The sequence below is a fragment of the Eptatretus burgeri genome, chromosome 2 (genome assembly GCF_056783735.1).
Source record: "Eptatretus burgeri isolate ZD-2024b chromosome 2, Ebu_testis_v1, whole genome shotgun sequence".
Lineage (NCBI taxonomy): Eukaryota > Metazoa > Chordata > Myxini > Myxiniformes > Myxinidae > Eptatretus > Eptatretus burgeri.
Window position 1 is genome coordinate 47,866,460 of NC_140962.1, and position 19,887 is coordinate 47,886,346.

At 43.6% G+C, this 19,887-nt stretch overlaps 1 protein-coding gene across 9 annotated transcripts in view; it reads left to right on the forward strand.

Moving 5' to 3' along the window:
* Positions 1-5,171: 5,171 nt before the first annotated feature.
* LOC147031992 (zinc-regulated GTPase metalloprotein activator 1-like) overlaps positions 5,172-19,887 on the forward strand; it is a 453,248-nt gene continuing 438,532 nt past the window's right edge. For 3 of the 9 annotated variants that reach the window (XM_085869244.1, XM_085869243.1, XM_085869245.1), the window contains exons 1-3: positions 5,327-5,483; positions 14,005-14,219; positions 14,945-15,031. In XM_085869244.1, the coding sequence (XP_085725370.1) occupies positions 14,036-14,219; positions 14,945-15,031 (271 nt within the window). In that variant the 5' untranslated portion in view covers positions 5,327-5,483; positions 14,005-14,035. The other 6 variants (XM_085869236.1, XM_085869241.1, XM_085869237.1 and 3 more) reach the window with 5 other exon arrangements.

Sequence of the window (19,887 nt, forward strand, 5' to 3'; positions counted from 1 at the left end):
AATGAGGGCGGCCGAGCGTTTTAACCGCTGGTGCGTGCAGACGATTTTTGGTCAAATCTGTGGTAATTACCTCCCAGTCTATCGAGGTTCGGACAATGCAAGACCAATGGAAGGAAAGGACAAACACGGACAGGTTGGAAATCGACAAAAAATTTATTAATAATAAAATAAATAAATAAAAAGAACTTTTTATTTGCTGAGGTAAATAAAAAACTAATTTCAAAGCAAAATCAATCAAAATGCCAAGAAAGAGACGAAGAGAAGATGCTTATCGGGGGTTGACTTACAGCAAAACACAGACAAGGGTACCCAGCAGATCTTTGGGGGGGGGGGCGGGGGGAAGAATCGTCTCGCTCACCAAAAGGTTGTCCATGAAGTGAAAACGTCCTGAAATGTGTGCGTGCGTGTCAAGTCCGTCGCCAGCACCCAGCTTTGCCGTGCGCCCAGCTTTGAACACCAGTCGAGGTCTGGAGGGCACCGAGATCGTCCGTCGCGGGTTTAGACCCTGGTGTTGTTAGTGACCGACCCGTGCCTCACTTGCTGGCGGCGCTGCTCACACCCACACGCTTACGACACGCTCGCTTGCCGAAGCACTGGGAAGGACGAATTGTCTCGTCAGCGCTGGTCAGACACCCGCTTCTTGCTCGCTTCTCTCGCCCTTTGCTTTTTCCTCTCTCCTTTCGCTTTTTCTCATCACGGTTTTCTCTTCAGAACGTACCTCTCGCTCGTTTTTATATCTCCAGGCCGTCTCCGCCGGTGCAGTCCGCCCCAAGCTCACCCTCCCCACTGGCGCACGGTTACCATGACGACCCGTGTGCTCTCAAAAAAGGCGGGCGTCGGAACTCACTAAAGATTGTAGCTGAGGAAGAATGGGGCGGGCTTCAGAGCTCCTGAAAGAAATGTGTGTAAACAAGTCTGTCGTAAAGAAAAAAGTTTCCCATTAGAGAGGGGATCTGTTCTTTACCCTTCTCAACGCATCACATTTAAGATCCCATAAGACATGGGGATGGGGTAATCTGAACATGTATTTTAGGAAATAACTGTCTGAGGACCTAGATGTGTGTATGCATTCATCAGACCGGATTCTAAAATCCGTAACAATATATGTGTCGGGGTCTGAGGGGGTCTACGGAACAAATTTACGGGGGGGGGTGGGTTCCCCCCAAAAGAGGTATTTGCTTTCTTCTCAGAAACTACACATGCATTTCCAATGAAACTTGACCAACATTCACGGACTTCACAACATGCCAGTCGAGCTTAATGTTCTGTAACCAGTCTCTTCCCAACAAGGCTGGACCCTGAGTGTCTCCAACATACAAAGCCAGCATATTGTATTCTTTGTTGTACTCGATATGCATACATAGTTTGCCTTTCAGTTTAATCTGCTCACCGATGAAAGTACGAAGTACTGCTGCAGTGTCCCTCAATTTTAGATATTTGTACAGTTTCGAGTACTCACGTAATGAAATGACAGACACTGCCGAGCCAGTGTCCAACTCCATAGGCCGATGTTTCCCTGCCACCACGATTGGTTGCCAGGACAATACTTTACAGAACTTTTAAATGCACATATACATCGGGGTTTTATACAAACAGCTCGTCTCTCTGGACATCCAAAACAAATTTCATTCTCCATCTGGAAGTTCTTCCACTGATGCTGTGTATCTGTCCCCTCTCGGTCCTCTGTAACCAATGGCCTCCATTGCTTGAGTTGACCTTGCTGGCAAAATAACATTCCATTTCCTCTCCCTCTCAGATTTGCATAGCCTATACTACCCACCTCACCTCCAAGACTGATCTGCTTCTCACATGACTAGTATCCAGGCCCATTATTGTTAATAGTTCCAATGTGCTTCAAATATGTGGATCCAACGCGGTATGTGGATTACATTCATCCTCAAAAGGCTAGGGATCTCCTCTTTCTCTGCTCTCAACTCATCTTCCAAGCCCTTGAGCATGAGCACACCTCTGCATGGAACAATCACTCCCACAACTTTAATGTCCGATTCCAACTCGCCGATGTACAGAATTTCCAATTCTTGGCTGCCTTGAGCAACAACCATCCACTGGAACCAAGTAACTCCTTCCTCAGGGGCAGTATAGCTTTGTTGAAGAAAGATTCCGTGATGGTGGTCACTATGGATCCAGTGTCCAACACTGAACAATTACACCATTCATCTACACCGTTACAACTGGACTTTTGCCTACTGTTTTTGATAAAAAGTCAATCTTCCGTAACTAAGGTGAGTCGGGCATTTCACCACCCGCCACTTGGCTCACTGTGATGGGGTGTTCATGTTTCCTGAACCGTCAAAAATCTCAGCCTGTTCTTTTGTCATTTTTCTCCGTTTCCTTCCTCGGTGACTGGGGACATTCGTGGGCAATGCGATCAGGTTTGTGGCGATTGCAACACATGATGGTTGTTTTCCTCCCCTCCCGCTTGCAAGACTTCTGGTAAGTACTTGCCCATTCCTGGTAGGTTCTCATGGTTTTTAGCAATTCCTCCATCTGATTTTGCTGTTTCTACATTGCCAACAAAAGTTCCTCTCTCAGTGAGTCTTGAGAGTGGGAGGCATAACTCTCTTCTCTCCCTCGATCTCACAGCCAATGCCGTGCAGGACTTTGGTGTTAGATGGGATACATCTTCCTCCGCCTATGGAACTGTTTCCTCCCTCAGCTGAAAAAAGTCGACATTAGGGTTGTTTCTCAGAGTCCTCCTTCAACTCTTCGAATAAAATTGCCCCGACAATTCTCAGAAAACTGACCGACAACATTTTATTTCAGTATAATACACCATTGAGTGACTTGTTGAAAATTCTATCGACTCACTGCATCAGGGCACAATAATACTCTCTCAGACTTTCAATAGCACGTTGTTGTTGAGCAAAAAATAATTTTCTGCAAATGCTTCAAAGTAACAGAATCACACATAGAGAACCTCAAGACTCCTTGTTGTTTCTTAACAGCAACTGGGTCCCACAGGTGGGCACAGGGAGATGGGGGCGAGCGAGACACGATTTCCATCGAGGTATGTGCGTCTAGTGCACAGCACATCATTACGTGGTAAAAAATGGAAACTAATAGTTTCACTTGTCTGGTTTGCCAGCACAGATTCAGGAATGTGTGCCATTTTTCTTCTCCTCTGATTCAACTTGCGTAATAACATCACGGAGATGACGTCAGTCAACCGCTTGCTTGTACGCTTCTCGAATCAACCCTGCATATTTGAGAAGGTGACCGTTTGAGTGTCAACTCAACTTCACAAGGTCTTTCCCAAGTGTCCTCAAAAACGTGGTATAAACGAACCGATTCAGATACTGTATCATGAAGTCCCATCCTTTTGGTAATTTATGATCAAGTATGGAAATTTTGACTCACACCATGTCCATGCTAGTTTTAAGTGTGCAATGCCAGCAAGTCTCCACAAAGCAATGCTACTATGCTCGTCCATCCAACTGCACTGTAAGCTCACTTTGTCTATCCTAAGATCACTTGGTACCTTTCGAAAACAGTAGACCATTGTCACCTGGAAGCCTGATGAATATCTGACGTTCCTCGAGGAACCACTCAAGAAATTTCAAAATTCTTTCCCTAACTACTAGCAATTAGAAAGCAACGGCAAATCACCTAACGCATTTTCTTTGGCAATGTCTGACGCCCTGGAAAGGGTGTGGGATGAATCCAATTATGATCAAGGCTCTGGGAGTCATCGTCACATACCTGGAATGAAAAAAAAACACCCTGATAAACGAATCAATGGAAATCTGTTCAATACACCAATTTTATCTTGTACAAAGGATTTCAAAATCGTGTTATTCAGCTTCCCAGGTTTAAAAAAACAAACAAAAATAATAAATGTATTGGAAGGAACATTGAAAAAAAGGGAAAAGTTTTTCATAGCACATGCTATCTCTGATCCACAATCTTCTGCCGCCCCTCCCCCCTCCACAAAGCCTCTCATCAACTTCCAAATCCATCCATCTATTGGGACCACACTCTGTGCAGAGCGTTGGTGCCGCCGAAGCAGTGTCCTTGGCTATTGGACACAATCCTGGATGGGTCACCACTCCGACACAGGATACCAGCAAGCTGCCACTCATTTTGCCAACCTCGGAAGGATGACAGGCAGAGTCAACCCCACCTGGTATTAATTCAGCAGCAAAGTGAGATTTGAACTCAGGATCCTGGGATGACAAGCCCACCACCCCAACCATTAAGCCAACACCAGGCATGACTTCCAAATACGGTACACACAAGCCCGAACCACCAAACCTCTACTCGGTTCCCAGGCACGCAGAGGAACGAACCCAGGGCCAAATCCAGGAATTGGGAAGGGGGGGGAGGGGTTACAAATAACAGAAAATTATAAATTTTCCAAATAAATTACTGTGAGCTGTTCGTGGTTTATTGTTTATTAGCTGCTGTAATGATAGTTTTTCTGAGGCTTCTGGCCTTTTTTGTGGCACACTTTCGTGGGAGAAGGAGTTCTGGGTGACCAGGAACCCCCCCCCTGGATTTGCCACTGGAACCCCCACTTCAGAACCACAAACCTCCCCAACTACTAGGACAGGAACACACAAGCCTGTACCCCTCCAACCCCAGCCCACCAAACTTCCCTAACGACCTCCTCCGTACAGGCAAGAAACCCCAACCCCAGCGCACCAAACGTCTCGTGCAATTCCCGACAAGCAACAGCTCCGAAAGCCCCCGTGCTTCGTGCTTGCGACGTGCGTACGTAATAAATAGATGGCCCAGAAACGAAGGAAACATCCAAAAACTGGAAAAGAAGGATCACAAATCAGACGTTTATTTGGTCATCGTTTGCAATCAAAAAATATTAAATCAAGGAAATCGTTCTTTACTTCCTTCCTTTTGCGTCGTGTGACGTCATTCGAACTTAAAATATATACAACTTTGATGAGATTTACTGCCGATAGAGAACGACAGGAGGAGAGTTCAAGCCATGAAGCATTTAACAGACGTATTAATTTTCCACTTGTTGCTCGTGTAAATATTTGCCTCCAAAAGCGCGCGACATTTCATTTCGCTTACTCCCGCTAACTACACCGCCAAGCCATTATAAATTGTTTGAAAAAAAAAATATGGTTTTGGATGCTGGTGCTCATCCAACAAATTCAGTCATTGTGCGATTTAAAAAAGAAAAACAACACCAGTCAACGAACGACGCAACAAATGGATGAAGCGAGGTATTTCCGGTTCAGGCAAAAGGAAAATACGAAACCGGAAACGCGGAGGTTCGTGAGACGAAAATAACTGTTCAAGAACCGGTGACTTCCACGGAAACGGTGAGTTTTAGTTGTTGTTGTTTTTTTTTTGCAATAGCGTGGCCGAATTATCTCTTGCTTACCCGAGACAAATATAATCAGCTCCATGAGAGTTTTTGTGTGGCGTTGTGTCCGATTGTTGTTCAACTGGTAAATACAACCCGTCAGCGACGTGTTGAGCCGACCGCCGTGACTGTTGTGGGTATTTTTGTTCTTCAGGCAGAAAATGTTGATGACGGCCGGGCCGCACATTGAAGGTTTCACCCAAACCGTCTGTTGAACGTTTTGAAACGTGTGTTTAATAATAATAATAATAATAATAATAATAATAATAATCGTGGAGGATTTCACATCGTTTTGCGGACGGTAAGACGTCCAACGGCAGGTTGTGAGATGGGGGAGTGCAAGGGGGATGGTAGTTTTCCCTTTTAATAGGTCGTGGGTCAGTTTAGTGTTCTCAACACCGTTGTTTGCTTGCTCACTGCATGATGGCAAAACGTTTCAGTCAATGCGCGCCATCTTGAGACCCCCAGACGGAGCGACCTCACACATTTAACCTGCTGTTGGCTTCGCGGTTTGGGTGGCGGCTTGGGATCCGAGGGTCCTGAGTTCGAGCCCCTTTTGTCCGCTGAATTAACACCAGGGGGTTGACTCGGTCTGTCATCCTTCCGAGGTCGGTGAAATTAATTCCAGTGGAGCAGCCAAAAGGCTGCACACGAAGGGAAGGGCTATCAAGGGATTTATTAAATCTGGTATTGGTGTCACACAGGCATGATGGGCCGAATGGCCTCCTCCTCCTGTGCAAAAATTCCCTTGGAATTGTTCGTATTGGTCAAATGATGTTTTTACAATCGATCGCCCGGGCCTCCCAAGGAAATTCGCCCAATAAACTTTTACTAAGTATTGGTTCACGAAAAAATAAGTGACCACGATAGTCGTTATTGGTGTTTGTCTGTCTGTCTGTCTGTCCCGAGTATAGCTCCGTGGGTTTTGATCCGATCCTGATAAAATTTTGGTGCAACGTTTATATCATAATCTAGTTGTGTTTTCCTGAGAATGGGCATGGTGCGCCCATCATGGGCGGAGCCACGCCCAAAAAACATGTGTTTTTAGGGGGTAGCCGATTTCAAGTTACATCTCCGAGGGGGTTTGTCAAATCTGACGGGTTTCGGTATTTGGTTAGCCCAATGGCACCTGCATAGTCCCACGGAGCTCTTTTTCATTTTCGTCCCAAGGTCAAGGTCACAAGGTCACAAACTTAGAAAATTGCGAATTTTGACATAAAAATCATATGACCGCCCAAAATTTGAGAGCTAGGGTGACAATATTTTTTATGCATAATCTTGAGGTCATTCCCCACCTAAAGTCTTCAAACCATTTTGCTCTATCTCGAACACCTTGCCCGTGGCACCCCCTTCAAGTTTGTTTTTACACTGATTTCATCAAAGTATGGATAATAATCCAAGGAGTGAGAAATGCCATATAGCCTATATGATGTTGTATTGTTCCTGGAATGTTCCAGAGGAAGTTTTGCACCAAAGGTCATAATCCTTGACCTTTGACCTTTAAAGTTCACAAAGGTCAAATTTTCAAAGTTGTGGGAATCGAACGGGGTTTTCGACCTTCTTCGACGAACTAACTCCAATGAGCTATAGCACATATCCTGTTTCCTTATTTTAATGTCCACAACATTGTTTTGTGACCTTTAAATGTTATGCAAAGGTCAAATTTTGAAAGTTGTTGAACGAAACCGGGTTTTAGACACTCCTGTCTAATAGACTAATAATAGGTTATTAGTCTTTTAGACTAATAACCTGTCACTCGTACCACATCATGTTGATCATTTTTATAACTTGGTCAAACATTATCACATTGTCTCATCCTTGACTTCTGAAACAATATACATCGTCAAATACCGCTCGTGAACCATTGCCGTCTCCAGACTTGTCATTCCGAAACTGTTTCTTGGCAGCATATTTGTGAACGGCTCGGGCTGTTATTACGTGGAAATGTTATGTGTGATTGGAATGCTGTGATCTCCTTCCATAGGCTTTACTGTTTGTCTGGCAGGATCTCTATGACAGTTTGTTTGTTCTTCCATTGTCACGTGTTCCCTACATTAAATTCACGAGAGCTCCTACTTTTACTTGCTCTGTTTCTCCCCTTATCCCATGTCTCTCTCTCACTCTTTACCTCCACCACCGAAGGTGGACGGTCGGTAGTGGAGGTTGTGTATTCACCCCTGTTTGTGTGTCAGTCTTCTGTTGTCTCAGCACGATATCTCAAAAAGTTATTGAGGATTCAGAAGAAACTTGATTGATCGGTGAGGTGTGTGACAAGGACAAATTGATTCGATTTTGGTGAAGATCCGGATATGAGATTTTAAAAAAGTGATTCTTCACCATAGAGAGACACAGACAGAGACAGAGACACAGAGAGACAGACAGATAGAAACGATAGGCTACATAGCACGATATATTCAAAAAGTTATGGACGGATTATGACAAAACTAGGTGGATTTGTTGGTTTGGTGATAAGAACACGCTGACAGAAAATTGTAGTTATCAACTTCCACTCACCGCAAACTGTCAGATATCAGACTTTTAGTTTAAGTCTAATTTATAAGTTTAGTTTTAGTTTAAGATATAAAATATCAGACTTTTAGTTTAAGCGATGTCTCATAAGCTGTTAAGCACGAGTGCCTGTGAATACAGTCACGAGTTCAATAAGAAGCAAGAAAAATGACATCGGCATATCACCAGTGAGCCAAATCGACGTCATGTCCACAAAGTAATATGATCCACTCGATGACACGGTGTCATAAATGTCCAGTGCCCATGGGAATAAGCTGCTCCCCAAAAGGGGTGTGATGATAGAAGTCTTGCAGTTAAAAGGAGTGAAAACACCGGAGATGGCGTGCTGCAACGTAGTGCGTGGTATGAAGCTCCATTCATCAAGAGGAATGCGTCACTGAAGATAGTGCTGCGGATGTGATTTAACTCCAGTAAACTCCAGCAAAACTCCAGTGAACGCCAGTGATCTCCAGTGTACTCGTGTTTAACACCAATGAAACTGGAGTCTGAATCATTTCCACGACGGTGTAAAATGGCGAGCTGTACGGCAATGAAAACTATGAGTGTGTAAAATGGCGAGCTGCCAGACAAGGAGAACAAAGAGGGTGTAAAATGGCGAGCTGCCAGACAAGGAGACCGACGAGGGTGTAAAATGGCGAGCTGCCAGACAAGAATGACGACGAGGGTGTAAAATGGTGAGCTGCCAAAAGGAGAAAGCCCTTTCTTCGTCTCCTTGTCCTGCAAGGGAGAGGTCCTTGAGAACTGTAGTCGTGTCGGGCAAAATGATTGGTTCAAAACCAGATTAAAAAAAAAAGTGCCTCCACTACTGCTATAGGTTGGACAAGTAAATAGAACAAAGTTCACGATGTAAAATAAAACAAAGTTCAATCGCCTCCTCCGAGATCGCCAGTAACCAGAATTTACCAACATAGGAAGAGAGCGATTGATCTGAAAGATGTAAAAATATAGTGTAAAACAATGAATTCTCCCAAAGTTTCAAGTTCCAAAAAACTGCACAAAATGAGCTGGCCTATGCTGTTTGCCGTGCTGGTTGCCGCGCTAGCTGCTGCGCAGGTTGCTGTGCTGGTTGCCACTCTGCTAACTCAGCAGATGCACCTTAGTGGATGTCGTTGTGGGACGAAGCTTTGACAGACATGATAAGTGGTCATGTTGGGGTCACTAATATCTCAAAATCGGAGTTATCGACTTCTACTCACCACTAAAGGTTGATGACTTTGTCCAGTCTGAGCGGTGTCTCGTAAGCTGTTAAACTTGAGTGTGTGAATGCAGTCACGCGTTCATGAACAAGCAAGAAAAATGATGACGGCATATCACCAGTAGGTTAAATCGGTGTCATGTTGACCTAGTAATATGATCCACTTGATGACGCGGGTGTCATAAATGTCCAGTTCCTGTGGGAATAAGCTGCTCTCCAAAAGGGGTACAATGATAGAAGTCCCACTGTTAAAAAGAGTGAAAACCCACTGGAGATAGCAAGCCACAGTACAGTGCATGGTATGAAATGTGTCGCTGAAGCTCCATTCGTCAAGAGAGGAATGCATCGCTGAAGATAGTGCTGTGATTGTGGTTTAACTCCTGTGAACTTGAGTGAAACCCCAGAGGACTCCAGTGATCTCCAGTGTACTCCTGCATAACTCCAATGAAACTCGAGTCCGTGAATCGTTTCCATGGCGGTTTAAAATGGCGAGCTACCAGGCAAGGAGAATGACGAGGGTGTAAAATGGCGAGCTGCCAGAAGGAAAAAGCCCTTTCTTCCTCTCCTCATCCCACGAGGGAGAGGTCCTCGAGACCCGTAGTCGTGTTGGGTAAAATGATTGGTTAGAAACCAGATTTTTTTTAAAAACCAAGCCTCCACTACTGCTATTCGTTGGACAAGTAAATGGAACAAAGTTCACGATGTAAAAGTGCACTTCAAGCCCTTTGGCCTCGCCCTCGCTTCGCTTGGCTTCAACTGAATTATCATTTGAAGCATTTCAAAGGCAAACTAAATTGCAGGCCGACGAAGAAGTACCTTTAATGTACCTTGATGAGGATATTGTTGTCCTCATCTGGCTTGATGAGGTTTGCTGGCTGGGTCACGACTGGCCTCTCTCAGACCTGCTTCCCGACTTTTGACCGTGAAGCCGATGAGCTGCAGATAACTTTGTGGGAAGAAAGCGATCAAGTGCCCGTGGGAATAAGGCGCTTGGTGCCTTATTTCCACAGGTTCTCAGACCAGCTACCGAAAAAAGACTGGACCTGCTAAGCAACCACGGACACCATCTGAAGTAACTAAATCTGGTAGATTCCCGCGCCCAAATCACACGTTACCCTCCTGGTGGTTTAGTTGCTCCAGATTGGGAACGGTGATCTCGACACCCCACTCTTATTTATTAATTGGGTACAGCTGAGCGGAACCAGAAGTGGGATGTCGAAGCATAAGTGGGATAATCTTACCATAGCGAAGCAGTGAGGTACAGCCTCCCATATACTAATGACCTATTATGTCAAACAAATGGCAAAAATAGACACCGAGCAGGTTTGGAAAGAGCAAGTCTCTGTTGAAAGGAATATATTTACAGGAGTTTGCAGTGTCATACAAGAAATAGTTTAGCCCATAACACTCAAAATAACCCTTTTTGCATTTTGCTTTTCACTACACACAACATAGGCAACCCATACATCTGGGAAATTTGATACAAAAGGCGACAATGATGAAGAAGTAGTCAGGGCGTATTGGTGACCCCTTTCCCACTCGTACGTAAGCCGACTGGCTCAAGTGGGTTCTATTGAGGTGTAGATGCAGGTGAGTGAGAGGTTCAGGTGGGAGGTGCACTATTGTGCGGTATTGTGTAGTGCTCGCTCTGAAAAGAACTGTTTGGACTTGAGTTGATGCTCCACAACAGTGCGAGTTAAGGAGGTGTTTGCGCTGGAAGATGCAAGGGTATACGGTGTGTGTGCAAAGACATGTGAAAGAGTCAGTTCTACCACACCTTGGTCAGCTCCCGTCCCACTTGGCACTTTGGGAAGCGCCTTGCTCGGGCGGGGCCTTTGCGTTCTGCTTGGAGCACCTTGCTTTCCTCTTGGAGCTTTGGGGAGAGCTTCGCTTGGTGCTGTTACGTTCTGCTTGGAGCACCTCGCTTTCCGCTTGGAGCGCCTCGCTTGCTGCCTTCTTACTCCACCTGACGCTCTTCAAGCCCGGTCAACCCAGCCAGGTCTCCTTCCTTCAGGATGCGAACTCCCTCATGATGTGGACTTGGATCTCAACCCTAAGTCCCATCCTGCTCTGCACCGTACTTGGACTGCTCTCTCCTTTTGAACTGTACTGCGCTCAAACTTTTTCAACTGTCATGCACATGAACTCTCCACAAACTACTCCGTTGGGTTTTTTTTAATTGTCCCTGGACTGACTATGTCTCCAATCGCATACGCTTTTCGGTATCCAACACTAATTGGCTGTGGCACGCTGCGACCCAGCCGCTGGGATTCGTCCCCGGAGTGTGCGGGTGAACGCTGTCTTCTCTGATGCTGCGATGACTGGGATTCCGGAACAGCGAGGATTACGACAATTGCAATGCTGGAATGACGGTTATTTAGTCAAAGTACTGGTGAGGTAAAGTGGTTTGGAAAGGAAGGATGAGAATGACGGTTTGAGTTCAGGTGTTGGAAAATGAGGGTTTGAGGATGGGTGTTTCAGAATGAGTGTTTGGGAATGAGATTTGAATATGGAGTTAGGGAATGGAGGTTTGGGAATAAGGAAGAGAACAATGGGGAAGATTCTAACGACAATCACAACACATTTTCCTATCCATTGATATGAGTGGATGGGTAACCTAACTAAACAGAATCACTATGGAAATATCTAAACTCCAGGGTTCTTTTATGTGTTGAATGTAACTCCTCGGTGTCTTTCCAAAACTGCAACATGTTCGTAAGATTCTGTTTACAAAGGCTTTGTACGGCCTCGTTTGGAATATGCTGACTTTGTGTGGAATCCATACAAGTTAAAAGATATAGATACTTTGGAAAATATACAAAGTAGAGCTACAAGATTGGTCCCATGTCTGAAAAGGCTTCACTTGTGAGAAAAGATTTAGAAAATGGAATGTTCCAACTTCAGTCTATCAATGTGCATGCAGAGACATGATTGAGACCTTTAAGATTCTCGATGAATATGACAGTCACGTCTAATGTACAGCACCATGCATGTTTCCATAATCGGAGGACATTGTTTCAAATTACTTAATCTGAGAGCCAATATGAATTTACAGAGGGACTTATTTATGCCGAGGATTAAAAACATCTGGAATAGCTTCCCAGTAGCTGTAGTCGAATCAGATAGTGTGCTGCAATTTGAAAAAAAAGAATGGATCTGAGTTACACAATGCAGAGTTCATGGACCTGAGTTCCAGGATAGAGCTTCTCCCCCCTGAATATGTACACTTTTGGGGCACACATCTGGCCAGACGGTCTGTGTCCAGAAGGATACCTTAAATAAATAATGCAATTAAAGTTACCAAAATACTTCAAAATAAATCTTTCAACGAAAAACAGATTCTCAACACCATCCCATCCATGAAGTCTGTCACAGGTTATCCAGTCGAGGAATCCTGAGGCGTCTATTTTACAGAAGTTGTGTGCACATGAAAATAATTTCCCCTTCATGTCCATTCATGGTGTCAAACGTCTCCATGTCAGTACCATCCCCTACATCTGCTCCCCACCACATCTGTCCCTCATCCCGCACTTTCTGACCATGGGCAATTCAGCTTCCACCTCATCCTCCCAACTCTCTGCTTCCCCCTCTCTACTGGATCCCCCTCCCAGCTTTGACCCTGCCCCTCACCCTCCTGGCTTCGCCCCTCCCCACACCCTCCGAGCTTCCTCCCTGCTCCACACCCTTCTCTTGCTCCTTTCCACATCCCTACGTCCTATCAGCAGCTCCTGCGGCCATGTACTTTGCAACGCCATGGACTAAAAATTTCCTGCTCCTCGAGATGGTCACACCTCTCCGCCAGGTTACTGCACCCAGTGCTGTCAGCCAGCTGATCCTGGTCCTACAGCCACTCAACCACATTTTCCTCTGCAGCTCCCAGGCACACGACCATTTTCTCCTCACTTGATTATAGTTCTGGGGCAGGGACTAAACACACTACCCTTCTGGTATCCTCTATCACACCCTCTCCCATGGTCTTTACCACCATCATCCCCATGGTCTCTACCACACTGCTACCCCTCCCCATGGCTTGCTCCACAATGCTGCACCCCTTGATTTCTTGTGCTATAACCCCGTGGGCTCCTCGATAACCTCTACGGGCTCTACCTCATTCCCTATGAGCTCCACAAGGCTGCCCTATCTACTCTATACTGCCCCCTATTTGCTCTATACTGCTCCATGATTTGCTCTCTCCTCCTGATTAATGTTTCTGGTTGTCCTCACTCACAAACTTCCTCCATAACACCTCCGCAGCCCTGTGGCGCACCTAGCTCAGCTCTTCTTTCCTCCATGATGTGTCATCACATCACCCCCACTTCATTGACACAAAAACACTTGTAATTCTAAGCTCTTTTTTGTGTTTGTTTGTGTGTTATCACAAGCCCACGAGAATTGCCCATGGTCAGGGCCCAAGTGATCGCAATTCCATTTGGCTCTAAATGCACACAGTGCTTCGCCACTTTTTGCCCACCAGGTGGCAGGATTGTCTTTCCGTTGGTTGCTTCAATGCGTGGTTTCAATGCAAATCATGCTGGCCTTTCAAGAACGCGATTTGATCATAATATCTTGACATTCTAGTTTTCTGCCATTCTTTCACCACAGTGAAAACGTTACAAGTTCCTGTGATTTATGAAGCACTTAATAAAATCATTTGACATTTAGTTGTTGACCTCGTGCCGTGTTGCTTTGAGGCATGAAGGGTGTTTGTAAATATGATTGCGTGAGTAGATTGTACATGAACAAAATGAGCTTCCTTGGTCTGATTTCATCGTCTTAACTTTGAGCTTCCGGAATAATTAAGATTTCCATGCATGTTTTGATGAATGGACTTGAGTCAAGAAAAAAAAAAGAGGCGAGAAAGACGGACAAATCTTGAGCGTAAGCAGAAAAGTCTTAGACATTTGAAATGATTACTCTCTCCTTGTCTCAGCCATCAGTGCAATTGATGTGAAGCCTGCGGCATGGCGGGCATGGTTCTGCAACCGGACGTTGTGTCATCGGGAAAAGATGAAAGGGCGACAGATGAAGATTTTGCAAAAGAAGAAGAGGAGGAGGAGGATGACGAAGAGTGCCCAGAGCTAATTCCTGCACCAGCTGGAACACAAGGAGGGCGAATTCCAGTTACTGTCATCACTGGTTATCTTGGTACTTACTCTTAGACTTGTTTATTAGTTTGTTTCTCTAATGTACCCATCTGTATTCATTACCTTGGAAATAATGGTGTCGTGAGGCTGGAATATCTCCAAGATATTGTTTATCAAGCTATATTTTCTCAGAATGTTCTTGGAAGGTGATACTGACTGGAGACCAAGATACCTAAACTTTCAATGGATCGGAACTTATAATCAGTAAGACTAATATATTGAATCGTATAATACTTGTACGTTTCAAGTAATAAAATAGTGTAGGTATTTGTTGGACTAATCTTGTTTTGATAAGTTTTTAATGCCTCTCGTATATTGAGTAGAGTCTCAAAATAATGAAGGCTATCGAGTTAAAAAAGCATTTCCTGCTTGTTAAGCCCACAGTAGCATTTTTTTCAAGACTAATATTCCGCAAAGTTCTGTCATCTATGAGGTTTCGGAATGAATTATTGCCTGTAAATATCAGTAAAACCTATTATTTGGTTTGCTTTACTAAAAATCAAGCATGACCACATAAATAAGGTAGGTACATAGTCCACATTTTTGGACACCAAAGAGCTAACTTGTGCATACTATTTTGCCACATAAACCATGGACCACATAATGCATATATAGTTATAAAAATAGACAAATGTTTAAACTAAATATGCACAAAGAAAATTAATCAGCATTGAAATCTTAGGTTGTAAGCAAGATGGCTGCATCATAGTTGATCTCTGTGTGCAGGTGCAGGAAAAACGACTCTTCTGAATTACATTCTGACGGAGCAACATGGGAAGCGCATTGCCGTCATATTGAATGAATTTGGTGAAGGTAAGAGAATCTTGCATTGTTTCCGTCATGTTGAAATTAATTTAAATACTGAATATGAGACTCATTTGCCACTGTGAACCTATTTGTGCGGAGGTACAGTGGTGAGAAAAAGTTTGTGAACCCTTTTGAATTTTCTGTATTACTGAATAAATTTAACCAAAATGTGATCAGATGTTCATCGAAGTCCTAATAATAGATAAAGAGAACCTGATTAAACAAATAACACGCAAAAACAACTACTTTTTCATTTATTTAATGAGCAAAATGATCCAACATTCAATTTCTTTGTTGGAAAAAGTATGTGAACCTCTTGGTGAAGGAGGTAATTACAGGTAGGTGTTTCAATCAATGGGATGACAATCAGGAATGGGTTTGGGTGGCCCTGCCCTGTTTGGGTGTTGAGAAAATTATTTACCTGGCTATAAAAATGGAACTGGTCCCCAAAGCTGGCATTGTGTTTTTTCCTCTATGAAAATGAAAAACATAAACTTTGTTCATCACCATCAGTCTGGGCTTCACCACACAGGTTTGTGGAAGCGTGTCATGCTCCGATCAAAAGAGATTTCTGAAGACCTCAGAAAAACAGTTGTCGATGCTCATCGGTCTGGAAAGGGTTACAAAACCATTTCTAAAGATGTTGGGCTCCACCAATCCACTGTCAGGCAGAATGTGTACAAATGGAGAAAATTCAACACCATTGTTGCTCATTCCAGGAGCGGTCGTCCAATGAAAATCACTCCAAGAGCAAGGCGTACAATAATCCAGGAGGACACAAAGAACCTAGGGTAACGTCTAAGGTTCTGAAGACCTCTCTTGCATTGGCTAATGTCAGTGTTAATGAGTCCACCATCAGGAAAACATTGAACAAGAATGGTGTGCATGGGAGGGTAGCAAGGAGGAAACAGCTGCTCTCCAAGAAGACCATTGCCACCTGTCTCAAGTTTGCCAAAGACCACCTGGATGAGTCAAAAGTGGAACTTTTTTGGCTGAAATGAGAAACGTTATGTTTGGTGAAAACCAAACACTGCATTCCAACATTAGAACCTCATCCCAACCATGAAGCATGGTGGAGGGAGTATCATGGTTTGGGGCTGCTTTGCTGCCTCAGGACCCGGATGGCTTGTCAACATTGACAGAACCATGAATTCTGGATTGTACCAACAAATTCTACAAGAGAATATCAGGGCATCTGTCTGTGAGCTGAAGTTTAACAGAAAGTGGGCCGTGCAGCAAGACAACGATCTTAATTACACAAGTAAATCTACAATAGAATGGCTGATGCAGAAGAGCATTTGCATTTTGGAATGGCCAAGTCAAAGTCCAGACTTTAACCGAATTGCAATGTTGTGGCAGATGCTGAAGTGAGCAGTTCATGTAAGAAAGCCCACAAATATCTCTGAGTTGAAGCAAATTCTTCCAAGCCGACTTGCGGAACTGATCAAGAGTTACAGGAAACATTTGGTTAAAGTTATTGCTGTTCAAGGGGGTGCCACCTGTTACTGAATGTAAAGGTTCACAAACTTTTTCTGACAAACAAATTGATTGTTGGATCATTTTGTTCAATAAATAAATGAGAAAGTAGATTTTTCTGGGTGCTATTTGTTTAATCCGGTTCTCTTTTTTTCTATTATTAGGGCTTAGATGAAGATCTGATCACATTATGTGTCAAATTTATGCAGAAATACAGTGAATTCTCGAGGGTTCACAAACTTTTTCTCACCACTGTATGTTCCTTTGTCATTGTGCAGTTGTGGTACGAATAAGACAATTTGCTCCTAAAACATGTATGCACTTACTGTTGGACCCCGCTATTCACTATTCATGGACTCCGCGTATTTGCAGTTGATAAAATGCGACCTGCTTCTACATTCGTGGCCCTGCACTTCGCATTGTCGCGATTGTTTTCGCAGGTTTTTTTTTGTTCATGTTTTCACGGTTTTTTGTGGGCATATTTGCAGTTTTTGTGGGCATATTTGCGGTTTTTCATGGGATTTTTGATTTTCCCTGTTGAATCACAAACTGCCGGGAACCTATCCCCCTTTTCCCATTGAAACAATGTCCTGACCTTCGCGGATTTGACATTCGTGGTATTTTCCAGGAACGTATCCCCTGCGAATAGCGGGGTCTGACAGTATATGCTATGAATATTTGGCAGCAGGCTAGAAAAGTGGAACTGGTGCCCAAAGCTGACATTGCATGTTTTCCTCAATTAATTTTATCTTGGTTTTTACTTGAAAATGACCTTCAATGATTCCATGGTTCCAAGATGTGAAGTTCTACTTCACCTGGAATTGCATTAGGGTATAGTAGTAGTCGTCGTAGTAGTAGTTCTGGATTAATGCCGAACTGTTAGGCCAGGTGAGTTCATTGATGCAATCTCCAGCAATTTGCGCCACAGACACATTTCCCCACTTTTGTTTCACCACTGCTTCTGAGTTCATGCGTTCTTGGCCTGCTTTTGCACAAGTGATAACTGTGGGGAAATCAAGGTGTAAGCTGGAATGAAAAAAATAACTGTTAGCAATTTTGTTAATTTGTCTTTGAAATTGTGTTGTGAAATCCAAATTTATTTTCCACCAGACATTAACTGTAAAAATTTCAAAATATCGATCCCCATGCACAAAAGTTTTTGAAGTACATTTACAAAAACATATTGTTCTACTGGGTGTCGGAACACCATATACATTAACATTCATGCTGACCATTTTCAGGGCATGAAGCCACTTCTACTTTGCCAGCCATCTTCCCATCGGCTCTTTACTGACACTTCCAGTTAGTTTCTGTTTGTACGAAGGGTTTCAGTTTTGTTTTTTTAAACACTATTTTACCATCTTGGCCTTCTTTTGATCTTCACATTTAAATAACCTCCCCCTTAACCATCACTTCATTTCAGAATTAAATGATCTGGATCTATAAGATGAAATTTCTCCGCAAGTGGTGAGAAAAGAATCGCAAACACAAATGCAGAATGTTCGTGCTTTTGGATTTTATCGGCTTGCTTAAAAAAAACATTTTGGCCAAATTGAAAGGAAAAATATGAGTCAGATTCAACTTGTATTCATATTTGGTGATCAACCTTTGAATCCCTGGAAAATGATAATTCGTTCATTTTTGTGAGCATCAACAATAATATATCTTCAGTCCTTGAATGTTAAGTGTAATTGAATGGGTGATGGTATTATGATTTTTGGAATGGTTCCATATTATATGCAAACGATCATTAGTTAATGCTGATCTCGTCTTATAACCTTCCTTAAAAGGATGGGAGAATCATGTAACAAAAAAAAAAAAAAAATAGACGTGTGGAATCGATGCTCGTCTGGAGTTGTAACCCTCCTTGAAAAATGACAATCTCAAGTTCGGGAAATTGTCATTCAAAAGGGGAAAGGGTTGCAGAGAGGAGAGCAAACATAAAAATAAAAAACAGTGGGTGGTTGAGGGGCACAGGCTTTGCAAACGCGCACACTGATACATGTCAAGATGCCCGGCCGCTAAACTCTGTCGACTGGCACTCGGCAGATCAATAACCACTCCAGTCAAATTCTGATAGGTTTCTGGCACACGGGTAATTGTCTTAAACCGACCGCTGATGGGATTGCGATAAGAGCAGGTCCAAAACACACAGCCTTCTTGGGTACGTCTGGTCCAATTTAAATTCAGGTTTGGGCAACGACTGGGAATAGGAAGCGCAGTGTGAAAGGCTGTAACAGAAACTGACACGTCGCGTCACGCCGCCATGCCTGAATTTTAAATTGCACCGCGAGTCTGAGTACACATTTACAAATTCAAATAAAATTGTCTCCGCAACTCCAATGATGCCTTTTACACGCCATGACCGTGTTATGTGTGTGTGTTAAACATTTGAGAACGTTCTTGAGGGACGACAGTTCCATGTTATGAAAAATATGATTAACTTTTTATTTTATTCTTAATTTGCTTGAATTTCTGCAAATAATGTACCTGTCAAGTTTTTTTAATTTTAATTTTATTTTTAATACCTCTCCATTTGTAATGTCCTATTATGATGCATGAAATGTACCCCTATAGTTGATTAGTTTCCTGCAGAGCTTGTTTAATATTTTTCACCAAAGTGTTGAACTTTTTTGGAACCTTCTGAATTGTCGTAGAAATTGACTTTGAAGAGGTGGGAGTTAACCCGATATATATATATATATATTTTTTGTATACATTGTCAAGGCTCGTATGAGAGCTAACACACAATGCACAGCAAGGCGGTCATGAGACAGGGGTGGGAGAGGGGAGGATAAAACAGTGGGGAACAGACACCTGATAAATGTGGAAGGGAGAGGGATGGGGGCAGGGAACATGGGGTATACAAGATAGACATTACAGGGACTTTCAAGAAGAAAAGCAGGGAATTTGAATTGAAGGAGGTGGGTTTGGGGTGGATTAACTGGGGTGGAAAGGATCGAGGTTTTGGATGGAGGAAGATAAGAGGTGGTGGTGAACAGCTGTTTTGAAGGCCTGGGGGGAAGAGTGGGATTGAATAGAGTGAGGGAGTTTATTACAAAGGTGGGGAAAAAGAGGAATGAAAGAGTGAAGGTGAGCAGTAATTCGTGATTTTGGTAGTTTTACCAGAAGGGGGTTGTTGGCGGACCTTGAGCTCCCTGCGGAAATGTGGTGGGGACAAATCTCAGAGAGAGCAGGTGGGGCGGGGGGGGGTGAGACTGGAGAGGAGACTGTAGAAGACAGAAAGACCACCGTGGGTCGAGCTCAGGTGGGTCGAGGAAGGACTTTGCACAACGGAGGATTTCAGTCGGTGACTGGCTTTGGGGAACCAGTTGGAAATGTGGCTTTCCCAGGAAAGATCATAGCAGATAATGAGACCCAAAAGC